This window comes from Hyperolius riggenbachi, chromosome 12, assembly GCF_040937935.1.
Source record: "Hyperolius riggenbachi isolate aHypRig1 chromosome 12, aHypRig1.pri, whole genome shotgun sequence".
Taxonomy (NCBI): domain Eukaryota; kingdom Metazoa; phylum Chordata; class Amphibia; order Anura; family Hyperoliidae; genus Hyperolius; species Hyperolius riggenbachi.
Window position 1 is genome coordinate 30,344,503 of NC_090657.1, and position 22,601 is coordinate 30,367,103.

General features: G+C 45.2%; 2 protein-coding genes across 5 annotated transcripts in view; one reads left to right on the forward strand and one right to left on the reverse strand.

The window, feature by feature from the left end:
• LOC137542021 (uncharacterized) overlaps positions 1-22,601 on the reverse strand; it is a 217,345-nt gene that overhangs the window by 79,793 nt on the left and 114,951 nt on the right. The window lies entirely within an intron of this gene.
• LOC137542134 (uncharacterized) lies at positions 1,908-3,247 on the forward strand. The gene has a single exon (XM_068263819.1). It carries the CDS (start codon positions 2,005-2,007, stop codon positions 2,572-2,574), a length of 570 nt encoding a protein of 189 aa, XP_068119920.1. The 5' UTR covers positions 1,908-2,004; the 3' UTR covers positions 2,575-3,247.

The following is a 22,601-nucleotide window of genomic DNA, read 5'->3' on the forward strand; positions in this document are numbered from 1 at the left end:
CCAGATAAAAGAAGCAAGTAGTCGCATGGATCCAGATAAAAGGACCAAGTAGTCTCATGGATCCAGATAAAAGAAGCAAGTAGTCTTATGGATCCAGATAAAAGAAGCAAGTAGTCTCATGGATCCAGATAAAAGAAGCAAGTAGTCTCATGGATCCAGATAAAAGAAGCAAGTAGTCTCATGGATCCAGATAAAAGAAGCAAGTAGTCATGTGCTTCCAGATAAAAGATATAAGTAACCACATATCTTCAGATATAGTAATTAAATAGTCACATACCTGCAGCTAAAATAATCAAGCGGTCACATGGATCCAGATAAAATCACATACCCCTAGAACCCCAGCATAGGCAGCCAGAAGACCTCATCAGAATAGATATACAGCAGGTGACACCCCCGACCCATGAAGATAGCAAGAAGATCCTCCTAGAATAAATAGCCAGATTTCACCTTAGTATGGGTAACTAGATGACTTACCTCCACTAATTAGGTAGCCTGCTTTCTCCCTAGCATATGTACCCCCCCCCCCCCCACCTGCAGGGTTGATAGCAGAGCAGAGAAGTGTCTCACCTCTACAGGTTCCAGCGCTACATATTCATCTTCTTCGCCTCAACCACTTTGCTTGCAGCCTCTCACTCTCCAGTAAGTGTGGTAGCATCTGGTGCTTGCCCACATCTTGTGCTGCTGAGCATACGCTATATTATCTTTGTGGTCTCTGAAATGGCTGATGAACAGCTGGAGATGGAGACGTGCACAGAAGGGATTCTTATCAGTTTGTGCTGCTCTGTACTCAGTCTACAGGGCATGTGCATTAAAGTGTACACAGATGCACCCCAATTAATTCAATATGAGGCCGATGATCTCTGCAACTGCATCCCTGCCACAGACCCTGTCCAAGCCATTTCTGTGCCATATTGACCCCCATCCCTGCTGTTTCCTGAGATATGATAATCGCACCTATCTTGTGAACTAGTGGGGTTGGGGGTGTGCAATTTGCGATGAAAGTATGTTGGGGGTTCCCACCCAACCCTCAGAATTTGGGGTACGCATGGGACACAGTTTCAGAGACGCTGAGGCTAAAATTTTACAAATTGGGGCTCCATGTTTACAGTGTTGCAGAAGGGCATGCATCATTCAAAAGGGACTAAGAGCGGCACAATCTGGCAAAAATGTTCCCTACTGCATATGTCTCCAAACAAAGCTCATCCTGGCATGCATGTGATGCCACACAGCTCAGTGAAGTAGGGCAGCACCAGATGTCATTACACCAGCCTCCCTCATCATGTGACCTGTCAACACGTACCAGTGGGTCACATGATAAGAGACACACTGGCTGGAGAGTGAGAGACTACAAGCGAAGTGGCCGAGGAAAGGAAGATGCGGCGCTGGAGCCCGGAGAAATTATACATTTCTTCGCTCGCTACTCTGCCATTCAGGGGGTCTGCCACAACGGGATTAGGAATGAGATCTCTGCTATAGGAACTAAACATCTATACTAAACTAAATGCATAAAAAATACCCTTATGTTGTATTTAGTATGTCATGGAAATCTCCCCTTGTGTTTTTGTCTAACATGAATTAAAATGTAAACCTATGAAAAAAAAATCTACCAGATGTGAGGCCAAGTTCTGCACTAGAAGCTCATCATGGTATAATAAAAGTTTTTGTGTCAACACAAAAAATATGTATATTTAACATGGGTAAAGCACAGAAACACTCGTACCGTAATTGTAAGTAAATATTTATCACAATAAAGTTTTTTCCTGTGATCGTGAGGTCATTTCCCGTGTTTCCCTCACCCCTGTCACTGTAAAATGAGCCATACAGGAATCTGCCAACACAGCACAGTGTGACAGAGCAACCAGGAAATACCTTCTTGGTTTCTCTGGTTGCCGAGTCATAACAGATTTGATATGTGAAAGTGCTGTGTATATATAGCAGCTGAGTTTGTAGAAAACATGAACAGCCTGCAAGTCCTCCCTCAACAGCAGAAGAAAATCTGCAGCAATGGGTATCCTCTTGAGCCGCCTTCACCAAGTACTCATGAGCTTCACTGTTACCCAGGCAAAGCTCCTGATGCTGGGTCTAGATGCTGCAGGGAAGACCACTGTCCTTTACAAACTGAAGCTCGGTGAGACTGTGACTACAATTCCCACCATTGGATTCAATGTTGAGACCGTGGAAGCTACCCCTAACATATCCTTCACTGTATGGGATGTGGGAAGCCAGGACAAGATCCGAGCACTTTGGAGGCATTATTTTAACAACACAGACGGACTTATTTTCGTGGTGGACAGCGCTGATCCTGAGAGGTTTAAAGAAGCCAGGTCAGAATTGGAAGCCATACTGGCAGATAATGAAATGAAAGGAGTTCCCTTTGTCGTGATGGCTAATAAGCAGGACCTGGTTGGTGCCAGGAGACCAGCTGAACTGGCAGATGAGATGGAATTAAGGAAACTAAGAGGACACCAGTGGCATGTCCAGGGATGCTGTGCCACCACCGGTGACGGGCTTGTGGAGGGTCTGGAGGTCCTCACTCGTTATGTAAAAGAGTTCAAGCAAAGCAGACCATCCTGACCTGAGGGACAGATCTTCAGCAACTCTGGAATAAAGACTTTATAATTCATGGCAGAAAATTATGCCTGCTACACAGAATGATCTATCTTTCTGCTGGTTGTAGCTCTGGCATCTTCTGACAGATGCAAAATACCCGTGAATTTTGATTTAAAAAAAACTGCATTCATCTGTTGTATGTGAAAGTCACAGATGTGCTCCTAAGCACCTTGCAGTTAGGGCCCAATCACACTTGGGCGCTTTATGCCCATGATTCCCACTTTGCCAATCAGTAAAGCGCTGCTGCAGAACTGCTCAAGTAATCCTATGGGATTACTCTCACTGCAGGGATTGCAGATTATCGCCGATTGAAAACACGCTACATGCAGCATTTTCACGGTGATTGCATCGTGATTCGCATTCACTAGAATGAGAATCGCTATTCTCCTAAAAAAAATAATCACAGAATAGTGCAATGCAAAATCATGATCGCAATAGCTAGGCGAATTGCGATTTTGCGTTCCCGAGTGTGAACGGTGCCTAAGAGGGTTAACACTGCCAGCGTATGTCTGATTGAGAGCTGATTGTGAAGGGACAGTTGTGTAACATTAAAACACGGATCTATTATCTGCTGCATAATAACCCTGATTTGCATAATTTACATAATTTCCTTGCAGAATAAGAGTATGTGGGTCTATGGTTCATGTTGTGTATATTGCATAAAACAATAATTCTATTACATACTTTTCATCATAGGAATTTGTGTGATTTTTCTTTTCTGTTAATAAAAAGTGCTGACTATGAAATCTAATCATTTCTTTTTCTTGCAATGTAACTCATTTTTATATGACAAGTATGCTTTATATAAGGAACACTAATATGTTAAAGAAAACCTGTAACATCAAAAAGTTCCCCTGAGGGGGTACTCACCTCGGAAGGGGGAAGCCTCCGGATCCTAATGAGGCTTCCCACGCCGTCCTGCGTCCCTCGGGGGTCTCGCTGCAGCCCTCTGAACAGCGGCGATGTAAATATTTACCTTCCCGGCTCCTGCGCAGGCGCTGTGGCGGCTCTCGGCTCCAAAGTAGGCAGAAATACCCGTTTGCCGTCGGGTCTGCTCTACTGCGCAGGTGCAAGTCTCCGGCACCGGCGCAGTAGAGCGGACGCGACTGAGATCGGGTATTTCCGTCTACTTCGGAGCTGGAGCCTGGAAAGGTAAATATTGAACAGGCTGTCGGATCTGTCGGGCCGCTGTTCGGAGGGCTGCAGCGAGACCCCCGTGGGACAGAGGACGGCGTGGGAAGCCTCATTGGGACCCTGAGGCTTCCCCCTCCCGAGGTGAGTACCCCTCAGGGGAACTTTTTGATGTTACAGTGACTCTTTACAGTGGATCGCTAAGGCCGATTTCACATTGGCAGCCAAAACGGTCCGTTTAGCGGATGGTACCGGGATGGATCGTAACGGATGCAAAGGATCCAATGTTAAAGAGAACCTGTAACAAAAATAAGTTCTCCTGGGGGGTACTCACCTCGGCAGGGGGAAGCCTCAGGGTCCCAATGAGGCTTCCCCCTCCCCTGTAGCTGCAGGCAATCCAGTGCTGGCTCCCCTGAAGTGTCCAGCAATCCTCCCTCGACAAGCCTGACAAGCGCTGATTTATTTACCTTTCCTGGCTCCAGCGGGGGCGCTGTTGCGGCCGTATGGAGATAGGCGAAAATAGTCGATCTCCGTCGGGTCCACTCTACTGCGCAGGAGACTTGCGCCTGCACAGTAGAGCGGCCCGACAGCAATCGGTTATTTACGCCTATCTCCATGGGGCGGAGAGCTGATACTGCGCCTGCGCTGGAGCCGGGAAGGTAAATATTTACATTCCCGCTGTTCTGGGAGCTTTATCGCCGCCTCCGTGGGACCGAGGAGGATGGGGGAAGCCTCAATAGGATCCGGAGTACCCCCCAGGGGAGGTTTTTTTTCGTTACAGGTTTTCTTTAAAGCGGACCCAAAACAAACATTTTTTTAATTCAAAATATTTAGTTGCACCACTCTGACACATACAAAGATAAATAAACACTCCTTCAAGCCTATGAGCATTTCAGTGCATGCTTTTCACCCTTCTTTTTTCATAACTAGGGTTATACAGGTGGCAGCCATTACCTCTGAGCTTAGTAGGAGGTTTTAGATCATGGGTGTGTTTGTCATCAGCTACCCTCCCTCACAGGGCGTCGTCTATGTGAAATCTTACACAAGCTGAGATCACCTCCCCTGTGACATCATCAGTAGCAGCCTGTGTTTTGTTTTTGTTTATTATCTCCTCCACCAGTGTGCCGGATTCAGTCCCGGCAATATGAAAGAAAGGGAGGGGTTCCTCCAATAAATGTAAAATATTTTATATTTGTCATCATGCAGCTGAAAAAAGGCTGCTATTTATTATTATAAGTTAGAAAATAGATTTTATTTCTGAAATCTTGTATTTTTAATTTAGGTCCACTTTAACTTTTGGATCCGTTCATATTGCGCCATCAGAACGGATCCGTTCGGCTCATTCCACTGAACTGACTGCAAGTTTGGTGAGGCTGCGATAATTCCTGAGCGACAGACGTGTTGCATTGATAATGGAACAGAACAAAAACTGGTGCCAAATAAAAACTGATACACCAGTGTTAACCGGGCCAAACCAAAATGTTTATGTTGACTTTAGATAAATGGTTAATATTATTTTTATCATTTTGTCTGGATGCTGGCTGGGAAGATTTCCTCTCATTTTCTGTCTTTGCACCCCTAAGTCTAGGCACGGGCAAAGGCTATGCAGAAAACCAGGAGTTTTATGAATTGTGTGGTTTTTTTTGATCACCCAATGGGCTTGATTCACTAAGCTGCGCTGCTTTGTCACAGCACCCAGCACCATCCTCCCCCCTCCAGCGCCTCCTGTGGCCCTGTTCTGGCAGCAATTATGAGCGAAGAGGAAGTGACAGTTCTTCCTCCACTCTCTGCGTCCTTAACTCCACCCCTTCCTCGTGGCTTTAGGTCTGTATATGTTTTACTGCACACAGCAAGCAGGGTAGCTGCGCTGTGTGCGGGCTTGTGTTATTTGGGGTCGGAAGGATATCCAACCTCAATGATCACAAGCCCTCACACAGCGCAGCACCCTGCACGCTGTGTGCAGTGAAACATAAAATGGAACTAAAGTGGCAGGTGGAGGGGGCAGAATTATGGAGTAGGAAATGCCACTTCCTCCCCGCTCATATTCGACATTCTGACTCGGTCGAAGAGAACAACTGAGCATAACGAGGGCCACAGGGGGTACTGGAGGGGGGAGCATGGTGCTGTGACTAAGTCACAGCACCAATAGTAAAACACTATTAAAAGTTTAAGGGGACGGGGAACCGGATCCGGGCTACTTTAAGACCATGTGCAGTGTTGGATGATTTTACAGATGCCAAGGAGGAAATTCCTCTCTGCTCTAAAACATGCACAACAGCATAATAACCTTTAAAGAAAAACATTTCTTTGTTACAGCTGTTACAAATCCAGCAATAAATGTGCAGTGTGTGTATTTCCTGCTTTGAAGGAAGCAGGCAAAGGGTTAACATCCTGTGTTTACAAATTAGTTGCTCTGCTGGGGCAGCCAGCTGGCACAGCTGAGAGCTCAAATTACAGTTGTGATTATTCATAGATGAGGGGGGACTAGACAGGCTAAACTCTCTATATACGTACAGGGTGCATTTCTATATATTTTCCTTCTGGCCTAGGCAAGAGTTCAGGTCCCACTTTAAATGTGACAGGCTTTCCTGGGTTGTCTCTGTGTAATGGGCGGCAAGCATATGGGCTGCTCTACAGTGGTCAAAAAAGCTTTATTTCCACACATATTACCGCCCATTTACCACAAAGTTACCGAACACTTTACACATTTACCGAACGATTAACAACCGTTTATCGATTACCGATAAACTGCGATAATGCTGGACAGTCTCCCTGCTCATCATACACTTTTTCGGCAGTTACACGGAGCAACTGCCATTCACTAATTGCTTTTATAAATAAAGAAAACTCTAAGAACCCCCTATGAGAAGATGGGCTAATCCAAAGTCTGTCGGTAATGTCAGAATTCTACTACTTACTGTAAGTGAGAGCAACATAGGAGAAAAGTAATTTATGGCTAATTTTACTCTGAGAGAAACACACTTCTTATTTGTATATGTTTACATGTATTTTACATTTTAAGATTTTCGTGACAGAGGTCCTTTAAATTAAGCAAGCAAAAAAAAAAAAAAGTCACATGAATTGCTTACTTGAAACTTGCACTGATCTAGTTTTCTGTTTTATTTCAGAAAATAAAACAAAAGTACAATTTATTTTTTTCCTCCCACGTAGAGAAAACCTGAGACAACAAAAAGAAAATATTTGATACTTACCGGGACCGATAGCCGGTGCTTATGGGGCTGGAAGTAGCCCCGGGTAAGTATCAAATCTTTTCAATTTGTCGCCTCAGGTACACTTGAGTAAGTAGTTGCACCACCTACCCCAACCCTAATTTAGTGTGTACCTGTGCATACAGGTAAAATACAAAAAAAAAAAATGACGCACCCACATGGATAACATACATCTGAAGTTCAGCTGCAGTTAATTGTATAAAGCAAAATTAAAGTGAACCTTCAGACTAAAAATCTACTCAGCGGCACTGAAAAGGCTTGGTGTTTCATTAACAGTTTCACAGCATCAGAACTTTGTTCTACATACACAAGCCTCATTTTTAGCAGCTTAGAAGCTAAGCTCCGCCCCATCAAAGAAAACTGCCCGGGCATTTTTCCCTGATGCTATGCAAAACATGATGGGATTTCTGATGATGTTGTTCTTGTTGCCTAGCAACTGGGAGGGGTGATCAGCACACAGGACAGTTGGAACTGTGTCTCATGCTCCCTGTCACTTCCTTTCAACCAAAAAGATGGCTGCCCTCATGAAATCGCAAACCTTTGCCTATTCTTTTAAAAGAGGGTGGGTAAGAGATTATATAACCTATCTATTTTAATTAACATAACTAATGTAACTTATTGACAGAATGTTTGTTTAGGCTTTTTGAAAGATATTTTTTTCTTCTTGAACATGTGACACAAGAGACGCCAGCATGGAAAAAACAGCATTGCAACAGTACTGAATGGGTGGAGCTAAGGAATAGATGTCACACTGGCAGTAAAACTGATAAGTGTGTAATAAACATAAATCATTACTAAGAGGGGAGGTGAGATGCTTCATCTCTCTCCCAAGCAGCAGTTGCTTGTTGTCCTCTGGCCGCGCTTAATCCTGTTTCTCGCTGCTGCTGCTGGGCTTCCCCCCTGAACTCAACACTGACTGAAGCTCCACCTGCTGAGGACTTGTCCCATGACAGATCTGGTATGCACAGGTACATTAGATCAGGGTTGGGGTGGGGTGGTGCAACTACTTACTCGAAGGGATACTTAAAGAGGAACTCAAGTGAAAATAATGTAATAAAAAAGTGCTTCATATTTACAATAATTATGTATAAATGATTTAGTCAGTGCCCATTGTAAAATCTTTCCTCTACCTGATTTACATTTTGACATATATCACATGGGTGACATTTAACTTAACCTGCTGGCAGGTGATGTCAGTTGAAGGAGATGCTGTTTGCTTTTTGGCAGTTGGAAACAGCTGTAAATAGCTATTTCTTATATTGCAATGAGGTTCACAGACAGGAAACTGCCAGGACCATGGTCCTCACAGTGTCCTTTGGGAGGGGTTTCACCACAATATCAGCCATATATAGCCACCTGATGATCCGTTTGAGAAAAGGAAAGGATTTCTCATGTAAAAGGGATTTTCAGCTACTTATTGGGATGAAGTTCAATTCTTGGTTACGGTTTCTCTTTAAAGCAGAACTAAAGTATCCCTAAAACAAAGAATTTTGCTTACCTGGGGCTTCTGCCAGTCCCCTGCAGCCGACCGGTGCCCATGCCGTTTCCAAACGATCCTCCGATCCCCTGCCGTGGCTCACTTTCACTTCAGGCAGTGGGTGTCCCCTGCACCAGTGTGGCCCTGGCCACATGCACGGGAGCGTACTGCGCAGGCACAGTAGAGATTTTATTGTAGTGCGCCTGCAGAAGAAAGCTCCTGGCTACAGGAACACGTACGAGGATACGCATGGCCAGGGCGCAGTGGACATCGACTTAGAAGTCAGCTTACACTATGTGAAGAAAAATGACCCGCGGCGGGGGAACAGAGGATAGTTTTGAAACGGCATGGGCACCGGTCGGCTGCAGGGGGCTGGCAGAAGCCACAGGCAAGTGAAACTCTTTGTTTTAGGGATACTTCATTTCTGCTTTAAGTGGGAGAAAAAGTGAAAAAGTGGGAGTTGTACTTATCTGGGGCTTCCTCTGGCCCCTCCTCCCATAGTATCTGAGGTCCCTTGGTGTCCTCCCAGTTCCTTCTGTTGTGCCACTGTCTCTCCAAATAAAGCACTAATGCCCATGAGCTGTCATGAATGCGGACCTCCCCGATCGCACTCCCTTGGCAGAGAGCATTCTGCGCATGTGCAAGTTTTAGGAGATTTATGCAGTGACATTGGCACAATGAAGGGGACCAGGAGGGACCTCAGATACTACAGGGGTCTGGAAGAAGCCCCAGGTAAGTAAAATACAACTTCTTTCCTCCGCTTAACCTCTTGAGGACCACGGGCTTAAACCCCCCTAAAGACCAGGCCATTTTTCACAAATTGGGCCACTGCAGCTTTAAGTCCTTGCTGCAGGGCCGCACAACTCAGCACACAAGTGATTCCCCCCCCCCCCTTTTCTCCCCACAAACAGAGCTCTCCTTTGGTGGGGTCTGATCGCTCCCCCAATGTTTATTTAATTTTTTTACAAATATTTTTCTCTTTTCTTTTTAAATTATTTTCCCCAGTACAGCGATGCCTTAGATCGCAGTTCTGTGCTGTGCTAATAGACACAGTACAATAGAAACAATAGTTTTACCGTCTAACAGTCGCTGAGCGGTGATCACTGCTGGGAGACTGAAGGCGGAGCAGAGCTCCGTCGTCCAAGCGGAGATGCGCGCGCATCAGTGCGTGTGATCTCCTGTAAATCACGCCCCAAGGCGTTAGGCAGTCCTGGGGCTGGCGCCGCATGCACGCCCATCGGCGTGACGTGGTCGCCTAATGGTTAAGGAAAGGAGTACACACATGAGATGAAAATTTTTGGAAGACAAGAAATCAATTTTTAATGTAGGTTTGGCAGGAAGGTCAACGGATCATTCTAATAATATTGTATAGAAATGCTTTTGTAGTGCATTTGATTTCTTCTTGACATTAGCGCTGTTCACACAAAGGTCAAAAAATATCTGATGATCTCATACACACCTTGTGGAAAGGACGATTGTTGTCAGAAAGAAAAGTCAGTCGGGATTAATTTAAAAGATTGAGAGACAAACCTCTTTCATCATTCTCTTTTTAGAAAGATTATCTGACGATCGCTCGTTGATCGTTCGTTTCAAAAGACTTTTATCTAACATGTGTATGCAGCTTTAGGCCCGGTTCACACTTGCGGTGGCCCTCCGGAATCGCCGTGCCGAAGCCGCACCGCTTGCAGAACGGACGGAACGGACGCACGGCATAGCAATGAAAGCCTATGCGTCCGTTCACATGCGTCCGTTCTGCCGAACCGGAGCCGGACCGGATCCGGGCCGGATCCGGACTCCGGCCTCCGTTCCAACATGCGCTATTTTTTCATCCGGCTCCTCCGGCAGCCGTATCCGGGGCGGAGGCGGACTGCACCATCCGGCCAATACAAACCAATGGGAACCGGAGAGCGCACAACACACTGGCTGAGAAATCCGGATGTTCTACCCCACTTCCTATGGGGATTGTTGCGGCGATATTGGATGGGGACACATGGGCAAGCATTTTGGAGTGGAGCAGCACAGCTGGATCCGGATATGTTGGCAGCATGTCGCAGGTGGAGGTGAGTGCTAAACAGCAGAGGGCCTGATTCCACAGGTCCCCCTTCTGCTGACCTCCCAGACCCCAACATTTTTTTTGTTTTTAACGTTACTTTTGCCAAACGGATCCGGATCGCATCCTGATGGACACCTGATGCAACCTGACCGGATCCGGATCGGATCCGGATCAGAACCGTACGGTTCCGATCCGGATCCGGTCAGGTCATCCGGTCCGTTTGGCAAACAACCGCAAGTGTGAACGGGGCCTTAGTCTCTCTCCCTCTGATGTACTAATGTCCACCAGGTATTGCTGCTGCTAACTTTTTAAGGGAACCTGAAGTGAGAAAGATATGGAGGCTGCCATCGTTATCTCCTGTTTCCTGCCAGTCCAGCTGATCTGCATGATTGTTCAGGATCTATGGATAAAAGTATTATGCCTGGTACACACCATGCAATTTCCCATCAGTTCGATATGTTGAATAGATAATTTCCAACCGGTCCGATCATATTTCGACTTTATGATCACTTCTGCACAAAATCGATTGGAAACCTGATCTGACCTGTTGTAAATTATCTATTCAACCTGTTGATCTGACAGGAAATTGCGTGGTGTGTACCAATCACTGGAGGCAGAGGATCAGCAGGACTGCCAGGCAACTGGTATTGTTTAGGCTGCTTCCACACAGGGACGTTACAGACGCACGTTAGTGCAGCCTGTAACGCTCCCCAACTCACAGCAATACAAAGTCAATGGGGCTGTTCACACTGCCCACGTTGCGTTACATGTAACGCTGCACGTTCTTCAGAACGTGCAGCATACTATAGCGTTCCATTAGACTGTTTGCACATGCTCAGTGTTGGGGTGGAGAGGAGGCGGGGAGAGGCTGCTACGCAGCCGCGCACATGGCTACTCAATATGCACTGCACTGGTGGCCGCTGATTGGCTGGCGGTACCACGTGATGCGGAGTGTTTCACTCTGCATCACATGGTCCCGCCGGGCAATCAGCGCCACTCTCACTGCCCTAATGCGGAAAGAGCCGCTTAGCGCGGCTCACTCAACGTCCTCTACCAACACCGGCAGGCGTCGCGTTAGGGGACATTATGCGACCATAACGTCCACTATAACGCAACGTCCCGGTGTGTAACTAGCCTTAAAATCAAATACCCCTCTCACTTTAGATTTCCTTTAAACTGACCTTGAACTGAGTAAAATTATTTAAATTAAACACGTGATGTAGCTGCAAATGAATATTACATACTTACCTCACCGTCAGTTCCTCTCAGAAGCTCACCATTTTCTTCTTACAATGATTGCTTCCATTTCTGACAATATTTGGTCAGAAATGAAATATATCAGTTGCTGTCAGTTATATATCAGTTGCTGTCAGTAATAACTGAAAGGACAACTGATGAGAAAGGTAATGTCTATGTTTCTCCAAGGCTCAAGTGGGTGATATTGAAGTCTAAAGCGGACCTGAACTCAGAACTTCCTCTCTGCTCTAAAAGATACACAACAGCATAATAACCTTTAAACAAAAAATATTTCTTTGTTGCAGCTGATACAAATCCTGAAATAAATCTGCACTGTTTTCTACTTCCTGATTCATGGAAGCCAACATACTGTTAAAGGGATACTGTAGGGGGGGGGGGGGGTGCACTGTGAACAACAGGTAGGTATATGCAGTGATGGGTATTACAATGTGCACCTGTCACACACACACAGGTACCGGACAGGCACAGTGACACTGCGTGCGCTCATGTAGGTAGGTGGGTGCACTGAAGTGAACAACAGGTAGTAGGTATATGCAGTGATGGGTATTACAATGTGCACCTGCCACACACAGACAGGTACCGGACAGGCACAGTGACACTGCGTGCGCTCACGTAGGTAGGTGGGTGCACTGAAGTGAACAACAGGTAGTAGGTATATGCAGTGATGGGTATTACAATGTGCACCTGTCACACACAGACAGGTACCGGACAGGCACAGTGATACCGCATGCGCTCACGTAGGTAGGTGGGTGCACTGAAGTGAACAACAGGTAGGTATATGCAGTGATGGGTATTACAAATGTGCACCTGTCACACACAGACAGGTACCGGACAGGCACAGTGACACTGCGTGCGCTCACATAGGTAGGTGGGTGCACTGAAGTGAACAACAGTTAGTAGGTAAGTTATATGCAGTAATGGGTATTATAATCTGCACCTGGCACAGCAGTAATTATACCACTAAGGGGCCAAAGGCCAGCTGCGACTGACTGACTGACAGGGCTGTATATAATGCAAGAGGGCCACACACAATACAAAAAAAAGATCACAAGAACAAGATTAGCTCTCAAAAGAGCTGTTGAGGGGTGCTTTTTTTTAAGCAATAAGAATCAGCAAGGAGCAAGGCTGGCCGCAATAGCAGCATAGGGGGCGATATACGTGTGTGTGTGTGTGTGTGTGTGTGTGTGTGTGTGTGTGTGTGTGCGTGCGTGCGTGCGTGCGTGCGTGCGTGCGTGCGTGCGTGCGTGCGTGCGTGCGTGCGTGCGTGCGTGTGTGTGTGTGTGTGTGTGTTGTGTGTGTTGTGTGTGTGTGTGTGTATCACTCGAAAATGGCTTTACCGATTTGAACAAAACTTGGCAAAACTACCTGGGATGATATGCTCTGGGGGTCTCACGTCCCCCCCTGCACACCTGGGCGGAGCTACAAACAGCAAATCATATTTCTCCAATTCATGTCAATGGAAAAATGGAAAAGGCTGCCATCCTCACAGTAATCTAGCCAGAGACCTCACACATGGCACAGTTGGTCACTTGGTGACTAAGGTAATTCAGGGAAAGTGGGCGGAGCATAAAACAGCCAATCAAATCTCAGCCATTCAGTTTAAATGGAAAAATGTAAACTGCAGCCATTCTTAGACGGTTAATCGCAGGGTTCTCAAACTTGGCACACTTGGTCACTGGGTGAATGAGATTAAGATTCAGGAAAGTGGGTGGAGCCTACAACAGCCAATCAAAATTCACCTATTGATTTTCAAGGGGAATATTTAAACTGCTGCCATTCTTACATTGTTAATGGCAGAGGCTTAAAACTTGCTACAGTCGGTCATTGTGTTACTGGGGTCCAAATTCACTAAAGGGGTGGGGCCACAAACAGCCAATCAGATTTCCTTAGTGGATAAACTGCTTCCATTCATACATTTTTGATGCCAGGAACCTGAAAGCTTACAAACTTGATCATTGGGTGACTGTGTGCCTAGGTGTAACGATCGGTGTCAGCACACAGAGAGAATCTGATTATTGATGATCTGCAGAATCATCAACAATACAGATGTATACCTGATTATGGATGATCTGCAGCATCACCAACAATACAAGTATGACTAACCTCTGGACACCTAATGAAGTGTAAGTGTTTGGTGCAACTGTAGGCTATCTCCCGTGGGGCGGGAGACACAGATAACTTTGGCCAGAGACCACCTGAGGAGCAGATGGCCCTGGGCTGTGCAGGGACTATTTCCTTTAGAGAGGGGATAGAGATAATCTGGCAGCCAGTGATTCCCTGGTAAACTGGTAATCAGACTGTACTGCAGCCAGGGGACTCCTATGGAATAGAGGCCACTGGCTGCACTGCAGGAAGGACTCTCTGAGGAGCAAGAGGTCCTTGCAGCTAACTGACACTTGGTGGAATAGTGTCACGGGAGGTACAGACAGACTGAACACTCGAGGGATGAGTGACAGCCAGAAGGGTCGGGCAGGCCAGGTCGGCAACACACGAGAAGATAAGGTACAAAGACAGGAGGCTGATTCGGTAACCGGGTACAGGCAAGGTTGGCAACTGGTAGACAGATAGGCAAAGGTACCGAATCAGAAAGCAAGAGAGAGGTCAACAGAGCAAATGGTCATAACAGATATAAAGCACAATCCTAGTCTGGGGTGGGAGGTCCTTGGTCTCGACACCCAGGAACTAGTCTAAGGAATAACACAGTATCCTATGCTTGGGTGTGACGTCCTTGGTCTCAACACCGTGGAACTGGTCTAAAGTATAACACAGCAATGACACAGTAATCCTAAGCTTGGGTGTGAGGTCCTTGGTCTCAACACCCCGGAACTGGTCTAAGGTATAACACAGCAATGACACAGTAATCCTAAGCTTGGGTGTGAGGTCCTTGGTCTCAGCACCCTGGAACTGGTCTAAGGTATAACACAGCAATGACACAGTAATCCTAAGCTTGGGTGTGAGGTCCTTGGTCTCAACACCCTAGAACTGGTCTAAAGTATAACACAGTAAATAACAAGAGTGTAATCTGGCTAAGTGTGAATTCCCAGGTCCACCTGGTTCTAACACACTGTAGGATCTGACTGAGGTCTGAGTGCTCACACGTAAGTATTCGCAATGGCAGACAACCAGCAACTGACAAGCAAGATCTATATATACTACAGCACTCCGCAGCGCCGCCCCCTGCCACTCAGCCAATCAGGAGTTCCGCTGAGATCAGCTGATCTCCTGCTGACATAAAGGTCCTGTCTTCTAGCGCGCGCGCACGTAGCTCTCCATCTGTGTGCACTAGAAGGCCCAGGCAAACCAGACGCATGCTGCTGTGCGGAAACCGCCGGTCTGAACGCGGAGACAGCCGCCCCGCCGCCAGACCGCGCGGCGGCATCTCCGCTATTCATTACACTAGGTTTCAAAAAGTGAGTGGAGCCAAAAACAAATTTCACTGGGAAATATAAACTGCAGCCATTCTTACACCGCTAATGGAAGGATTCTCAAACTTTGCACAGTTAGGTACTGGGTGACTGAGATTAATATTCAGGAAAATAGGTGAAGCCTACAACAGCCAATCAAAATTCACCTGTTGATTTTCAAGGGCAATATTTAAATTGCTGCCATTCTTACACTGTTAATAGATGCCACAAACCTGGTACAGTTGGCCACTGGGTGACTGGGGTTCAAGTTTGGGAAAGGGGCGGAGCCACAAACAGCCAGTCAGATTTGTTTCATTTCAATGGGAAATACAAATTATTGATGCCAAGCCCCCAAAGCTTACAAACTTGGTCATTGAGTGACTGTGTGTCCAGGTTACAAAAAGTGGATAGAGCCAAGAACTAGATTTTTTACATGGGCAAATATAAACTGCAACCTACAACAGCCAATCAAAAATCACCTGTTGATTTTCAAGGGGAATATTTACATTGCTGCCATTCTTACACTCTGGCAGAGGCCTCAAATCTGGTACAGTGAGTCACTGGGAGACTGGGGTTCAAATTCTGAAAAGGGCGCGGGCCATAAACAGCCAATCAGATTTGTTTAATTTCAATGGGAAAATGCAAATTATTGATGCCAAGGACCACAAAGCCTATAAACTTGGTCATTGAGTGATTATATGTCAAGGTTTAAAATTGTGGGCGGAGCCAAAGATAACTAACCTTTTACATGGGAAAATTGCAGCCATTCTTACACTGTTAATGGCAGGGTTCTCAAACTTGACACAGTTGGTCACTGAGTGACTGGAATTAATATTAAGTGGGTGGAGCCTACAATAGCCAATCAAAAGGCACCTATTGATTTTCAAGGGGAATATTGAAACTGCTGCCATTCTTACACTGTTAATGGCAGAGGCCTCAACCCTGCTACAGTCGGTTATTAAAGAGAACCAGAGACGAAGCACCCTCATGTATTTTATTACATTATTCAGTGGGAACATGACAGTAAACACCTACCATGCTTTTAGTTTTATTGTTCTCTGCCTAATCTGTCTGTTAACAGCTGTGATAAGAAGCATTCAGGGCTCTTTCACACTAGAGGCTGCGGTAGAAAAGGCTGAAAGTCAGCCTTTTGCTTAACGCCAATACATAGCGTTTTCAAAGCGTTTTGAAAGAGTTTTACAGCCCATATGAAAACGTCCTTTTTTTTTTCTTCTATAAAAATAAGTGAACAAGATAGCTGTAAAACGCTTTGAAAAGGCTTTGAAAACGCTGAAGTTGGCGTTTTCCATTGACTATCATTGAAACGCCAACAGCCAACTTCGGCTGTAAACAGCCCTGAAAAAGCTCCTGGGAGCGTTGAAACGCAACGCTCCAAAACGCCGAGTTAGATGTGAAAGGTAAAATGAAAGTCTATGGACTTTCTTTTACCTAGCAAAACGCCAACTTCGGCCGTGGCGTTAAAACGCCGAAAAATCCCTCTGGTGTGAAAGGGCCCTCAGACTAGTTTTGACCTGGAATCATTTACAGCTGAGTCAGTCTTCTGTGGAGTCTTTTCAAGCCCAAGCCTGCCCCCTCCTGGCTCAGCTTTCCTGCTTTGCATACTTAGAGCTCTGATGACATGGGAGGGGCTGATGCTGCCGAGAAAGAAGCTCTGAAACAGACAAGTGTATCCGTGTGCATTGTGCAGCCAGTCATTATCTACTGTATGCAGTTTAATTTCTATGAGAGACACTTCCTACAGGCAGCCACACAGCATACCAGAATAATGAAACCACAAAGGTGAAAGGCAGCAGCAGCCCTGCTTGTCTATAGTCTCATAGAGGCTAGAACAGCTTATAACCTGGAAGCAAAAGGGATATGAACCGGCGGCCATATTGGATTTTTCCTGGAGCAATAATGGATAAAAAAAACACTCAAAAAGGCACACCAGAGCGGCGAAATTATCAGGTAGAGCATTTATTCTTTACAAGCTATCAACTGATATGTTTATTTTGTGTGAATCGTTCATCTCTGGTTCCCTTTAAGTGACTGGGGTTCAAATTCATTCACTGGAGTTAAAAACAGATTTCCTGGGGAAAAAACTGCAGCCCTTCTTCACTGTTAATGGCAGGGCTCTCAAACTTTGCACAGTTGCCCCCCCCCCCCCCCCCCCAAAAAAAAAAACAACAATCAAACTTCACCTGTTGATTTTCAAGGGGATTATAAATATTGCTGCCATTCTTGCACTTTTAATGGTCATTGGGTCACTGGGATTCAAATTCAGAAAAGGGGGCAGAGCCACAAACAGCAAATCAGATTTGTTTCATTTCACTGGGAAAATACAAATGATTGATTCCAAGGACCCCAAAGCTCAAACATTTGGTCATTGAGTGACTGTGTGTCCAAGTTACAAAAAAATGGGCAGAGCCAAATACAAATTTCACTGGGAAAATATAAACTGCAGCCATTCTTACACTGTTAATGGAGGGTTCTCAAACCTTGCCCAGATGGTCACTGGGTGACTGAGATTAATATTCAGGGAAGTGGGTGGAGCCTATAATAGCCAATGAAAATTCGCCTGTTGATTTTCAAGGTTAATATATAAATTGCTGCCATTTTTACACTGTCAATAGAAGATGCCTCAAACCTGCTACAGTTGGTCATTGGGTGACTGGGGTTCAAATGCTGGAGAGGGGCGGATCCACAAACAGCCAACCTGATTTGTTTAAGTTCTATGGGTTAGTGTTAGAGAAAGTGGGTGGAGCCGACACCAGCCAAATACATACCCGGGCAACGCCGGATCATCAGCTAGTAATTTGTATATAATACATATATTGTGCTGTAACTATACCTAACCCTACTCTCACACAGAACCCTCCCTGTACCTATCCCTAACCCCTAGACCCTCCTGGTGATGCCTAACCCTAACCACCCCGTGGTGGTGTATATTGTACTGTAACTATACCTAACCCTACTCTCACACAGAACCCTCCCTGTACCTATCCATAACCCCTAGACCCCCCTGGTGGTGCCTAACCCTAACCACCCCCCTGGTGGTGCCTAACCAGAGCCTGGACAAGGTCCTCCAGCACCCAAGGCTAAGACACCAAAGTGCGCCCCTCCATCCCTGCCACCCTAACCATCACACACTGACTGCTATTAGACTAAGGGGCGCCACAGGGCCCACAACCACCCCAACACCTTAATATCTAGTTATATGGCTTGCAGTCACTGCCATGTATCCCCTTTTCTTATTTCTTTCTGCTTCAAACACAATTAGGAATGACAGCTGAATGAATTCTGCGCCCCCTCCTACACTGCGCCCTGAGGCTGGAGCCTCTTCAGCCTATGCCTCGGCCCGGCCCTGTGCCTAACCCTAAGACTCCCCTGGTGGTGCCTAACCCTAACCACCCCCTGGAGGTGCCTAACCACCCCCCTGGAGGTGCCTGATCCTAACCACCTCCCTGGTGGTGCCTAACCCTAAGAACCCCCTGGTGGTGCCTAACTCTAAACACCCCCTGGTGGTGCCTAACTCTAAATCTCCCCTGGTGGTGCCTAACCCTAACCATCCCCACTGCACAAACACTCTTACACACATAAACAATAATATATTTAATCCTTAAAATACTTTACTATAAATAACATGAATAGAATAATTTATATATCTGTAATAGAATAAATAGCCTCAAAACCACGCACACATTAATAATATTATGAATAGAACAAGTTTTATATATATATATATATATATATATATATATATATATATATATATATATATATATATATATATTAGAATAGGTAGCCTTACAATCACGAACGCATGAAAAATCTTAACTCAATGGTAATATTAAAAGCGATATATTAGCAAGTTAATAAAACTATAATCAACGCTTTATAAGTGTAAAAAACAAGGTTAATACCAAAAGCGATGTATTTCTAATAGAATAAGGTTGAAAACGATATTTAAGCATTATACGAATGAAAATTAATTTTAAATGATAAAATAAGTGTAAACGAAAATGTACTTGTTACAGCCCTGAAAGCGAAATTTAAAAACGGAAAAATAAGTAAACCACAAAGTTAAAACAAACTTGTAAACGATATTTGTAATAAACCTTATTCTGTAAACGAAAACTTTTGTTAACACGATCCCTGCAACCGATATTTCTCGAGCGCCCAAATTTCCTGTCGGGCGCCCAATAGCCAATATTTTGCATTGCAGTCTATGGCGGCGCCCTTTTTGTCCACTATTCCTGTGCGCCCTTTTGTACTGCTTCCTGAGAAGACTGAGGCGGAGAAGGAGAGGCAGCGGGGACAGTGGCAGGTCCCCTCCTTCCAGCACTTTCCTCTCCAGATATGCATCAGGCAGTGGTGGCAGGCCGGAATTATTCACCTGACTCTTGCTTTCTAGGCGCTGGCAGTGCTGGGCCGAAATTACGCATTAGCGTAATTACGCATCGTAATTCACTACAAATGCACCGTAAGCGTTACGTGTAAGGTTACGGTATTACGCGTAATTAATTACGCGTAGACCGTGGGGTTACGTTTTACGCGTAACAAATTACGCATAAGACAGTAAACTCCCATTGAAATTACACAGTCTGCCGTAATCGCGTAATATTACGCTCCCGTATTATATAAAAAAGCCGCCGACATTAAGGGTTAATAGCAAAGCCCCCTTAAGTGCTAAGAGCCTCAAATTTGGAGAATATATTAAGGAGATCAGAAGGAATAAGAGGAAAAATTTTTTTTTCAAAAAGACGTTATAGTTTTTGAGAAAATCGATGTTAAAGTTTCAAAGGAAAAATATATACATTTAAAAACCCACCGACTTTAACGGTTAATAGCAAAGCCTGCTTAAAATTTAGGAACACCAAATTCACAGGGTATATTAAGGGGATCAGTGGGAATAAGAGGAAAAAATTTTTTTTCAAAAAGACCTTATAGTTTTTGAGAAAATCGATTTTTAAGTTTCAAGGGCAAAAATGTCTTTTAAATGCGGAAAATGTCAGTTTTTTTTGCACAGGTAACAATAGTGTTTTATTTTCATAGATTCCCCCAAGTGGGAAGAGTTTTACTTACTTCGTTCTGAGTGTGGGAAATATAAAAAAAAAACGACGTGGGGTCCCCCCTCCCAGACCTCTTTAACCCCTTGTCCCTCATGCAGACTGGGATAGCCAGAATGCGGAGCACCGGCCGCGTGGGGCTCCGCACCCTGACTATACCAGCCCGCATGGTCCATGGATTGGGGGGTCTCGGAAGGGGAGGGGCAGCCAAGCTTTCCCCTCCCCCTCCGAGCCCTTGTCCAATCCAAGGACAAGGGGCTCTTCTCCACCTCCGATGGGCGGTGGAGGTGGAGGCCGCGATTTCCTGGGGAGGGGTTCATGGTGGCATCTGGGAGTCCCCTTTAAAAAGGGGTCCCCCAGATGCCCACCCCCCTCCCAGGAGAAATGAGTATAGAGGTACTTGTACCCCTTACCCATTTCCTTTAAGAGTTAAAAGTAAATAAACACACAAACACATAGAAAAAGTATTTTAATTGAACAAAAAACATAACCACGAAAAAAGTCCTTTAATATTCTTAATTAACCATTAATTTTTAAATGTATATATTTTTCCTTTGAAACTTTAACATCGATTTTCTCAAAAACTATAACGTCTTTTTGAAAAAAAAATTTTTCCTCTTATTCCTTCTGATCTCCTTAATATATTCTCCAAATTTGAGGCTCTTAGCACTTAAGGGGGCTTTGCTATTAACCCTTAATGTCGGCGGCTTTTTTATATTATACGGGAGCGTAATATTACGCGATTACGGCAGACTGTGTAATTTCAATGGGAGTTTACTGTCTTACGCGTAATTTGTTACGCGTAAAACGTAACCCCACGGTCTACGCGTAATTAATTACGCGTAATACCGTAACCTTACACGTAACGCTTACGGTGCATTTGTAGTGAATTACGATGCGTAATTACGCTAATGCGTAATTTCGGCCCAGCACTGCCAGCGCCTAGAAAGCAAGAGTCAGGTGAATAATTCCGGCCTGCCACCACTGCCTGATGCATATCTGGAGGGGAAAGTGCTGGAAGGAGGGGACCTGCCACTGTCCCCGCTGCCAGCATGTATATGGGTGACAGGTGTGGGCGGAGTGGACGGCGGGAGCCGGCGGGGACTAGCGTGTATGCGGCGGCCGGCTGGTGAGCGGCGAGTGACGTCGGGTGCGGTGGTGTTACAAAGTAACAAAGTTGTTACATTGTAATAACTTTGTTACATTGTAACTGATTAGTATATTTCCGAGGATATTGCGTGGGAACTGGCTTTTAAAGGGACAGGTAAGTATTAATGGTTAATTAAGAATATTAAAGGACTTTTTTCGTGGTTATGTTTTTTGTTCAATTAAAATACTTTTTCTATGTGTTTGTGTGTTTATTTACTTTTAACTCCTAAAGGAAATGGGTAAGGGGTACAAGTACCTCTATACTCATTTCTCCTGGGAGGGGGGTGGGCATCTGGGGGACCCCTTTTTAAAGGGGACTCCCAGATGCCACCATGAACCCCTCCCCAGGAAATCGCGGCCTCCACCTCCACCGCCCATCGGAGGTGGAGAAGAGCCCCTTGTCCTTGGATTGGACAAGGGCTCGGAGGGGGAGGGGAAAGCTTGGCTGCCCGTCCCCTTCCGAGACCCCCCAATCCATGGACCATGCGGGCTGGTATCGTCAGGGTGCGGAGCCCCATGCGGCCGGTGCTCCGCATTCTGGCTATCCCAGTCTGCATGAGGGACAAGGGGTTAAAAAGGTCTGGGAGGGGGGACCCCACGTCGTTTTTTTTTTATATTTCCCACACTCAGAACGAAGTAAGTAAAACTCTTCCCACTTGGGGGAATCTATGAAAATAAAACACTATTGTTACCTGTGCAAAAAAAACTGACATTTTCCGCATTTAAAAGACATTTTTGCCCTTGAAACTTAAAAATCGATTTTCTCAAAAACTATAAGGTCTTTTTAAAAAAAAAAAAATTTCCTCTTATTCCCACTGATCCCCTTAATATACCCTGTGAATTTGGTGTTCCTAAATTTTAAGCAGGCTTTGCTATTAACCGTTAAAGTCGGCGGGTTTTTAAATGTATATATTTTTCCTTTGAAACTTTAACATCGATTTTCTCAAAAACTATAAGGTCTTTTTGAAAAAAAAATTTTTTCCTCTTATTCCTTCTGATCTCCTTAATATATTCTCCAAATTTGAGGCTCTTAGCACTTAAGGGGGCTTTGCTATTAACCCTTAAAGTCGGCGGCTACCTAACATTGATCCATGCGTCAACTTTTCCGCTTGGCAGCATGACCTTACGCATTAATTGCTAGTAGGATTTTACGCGTAAGCCTATAACGTAATAACCTGAATTACGGTATACTTACGCGTAATTGCGTAAGTGCTATGCGTA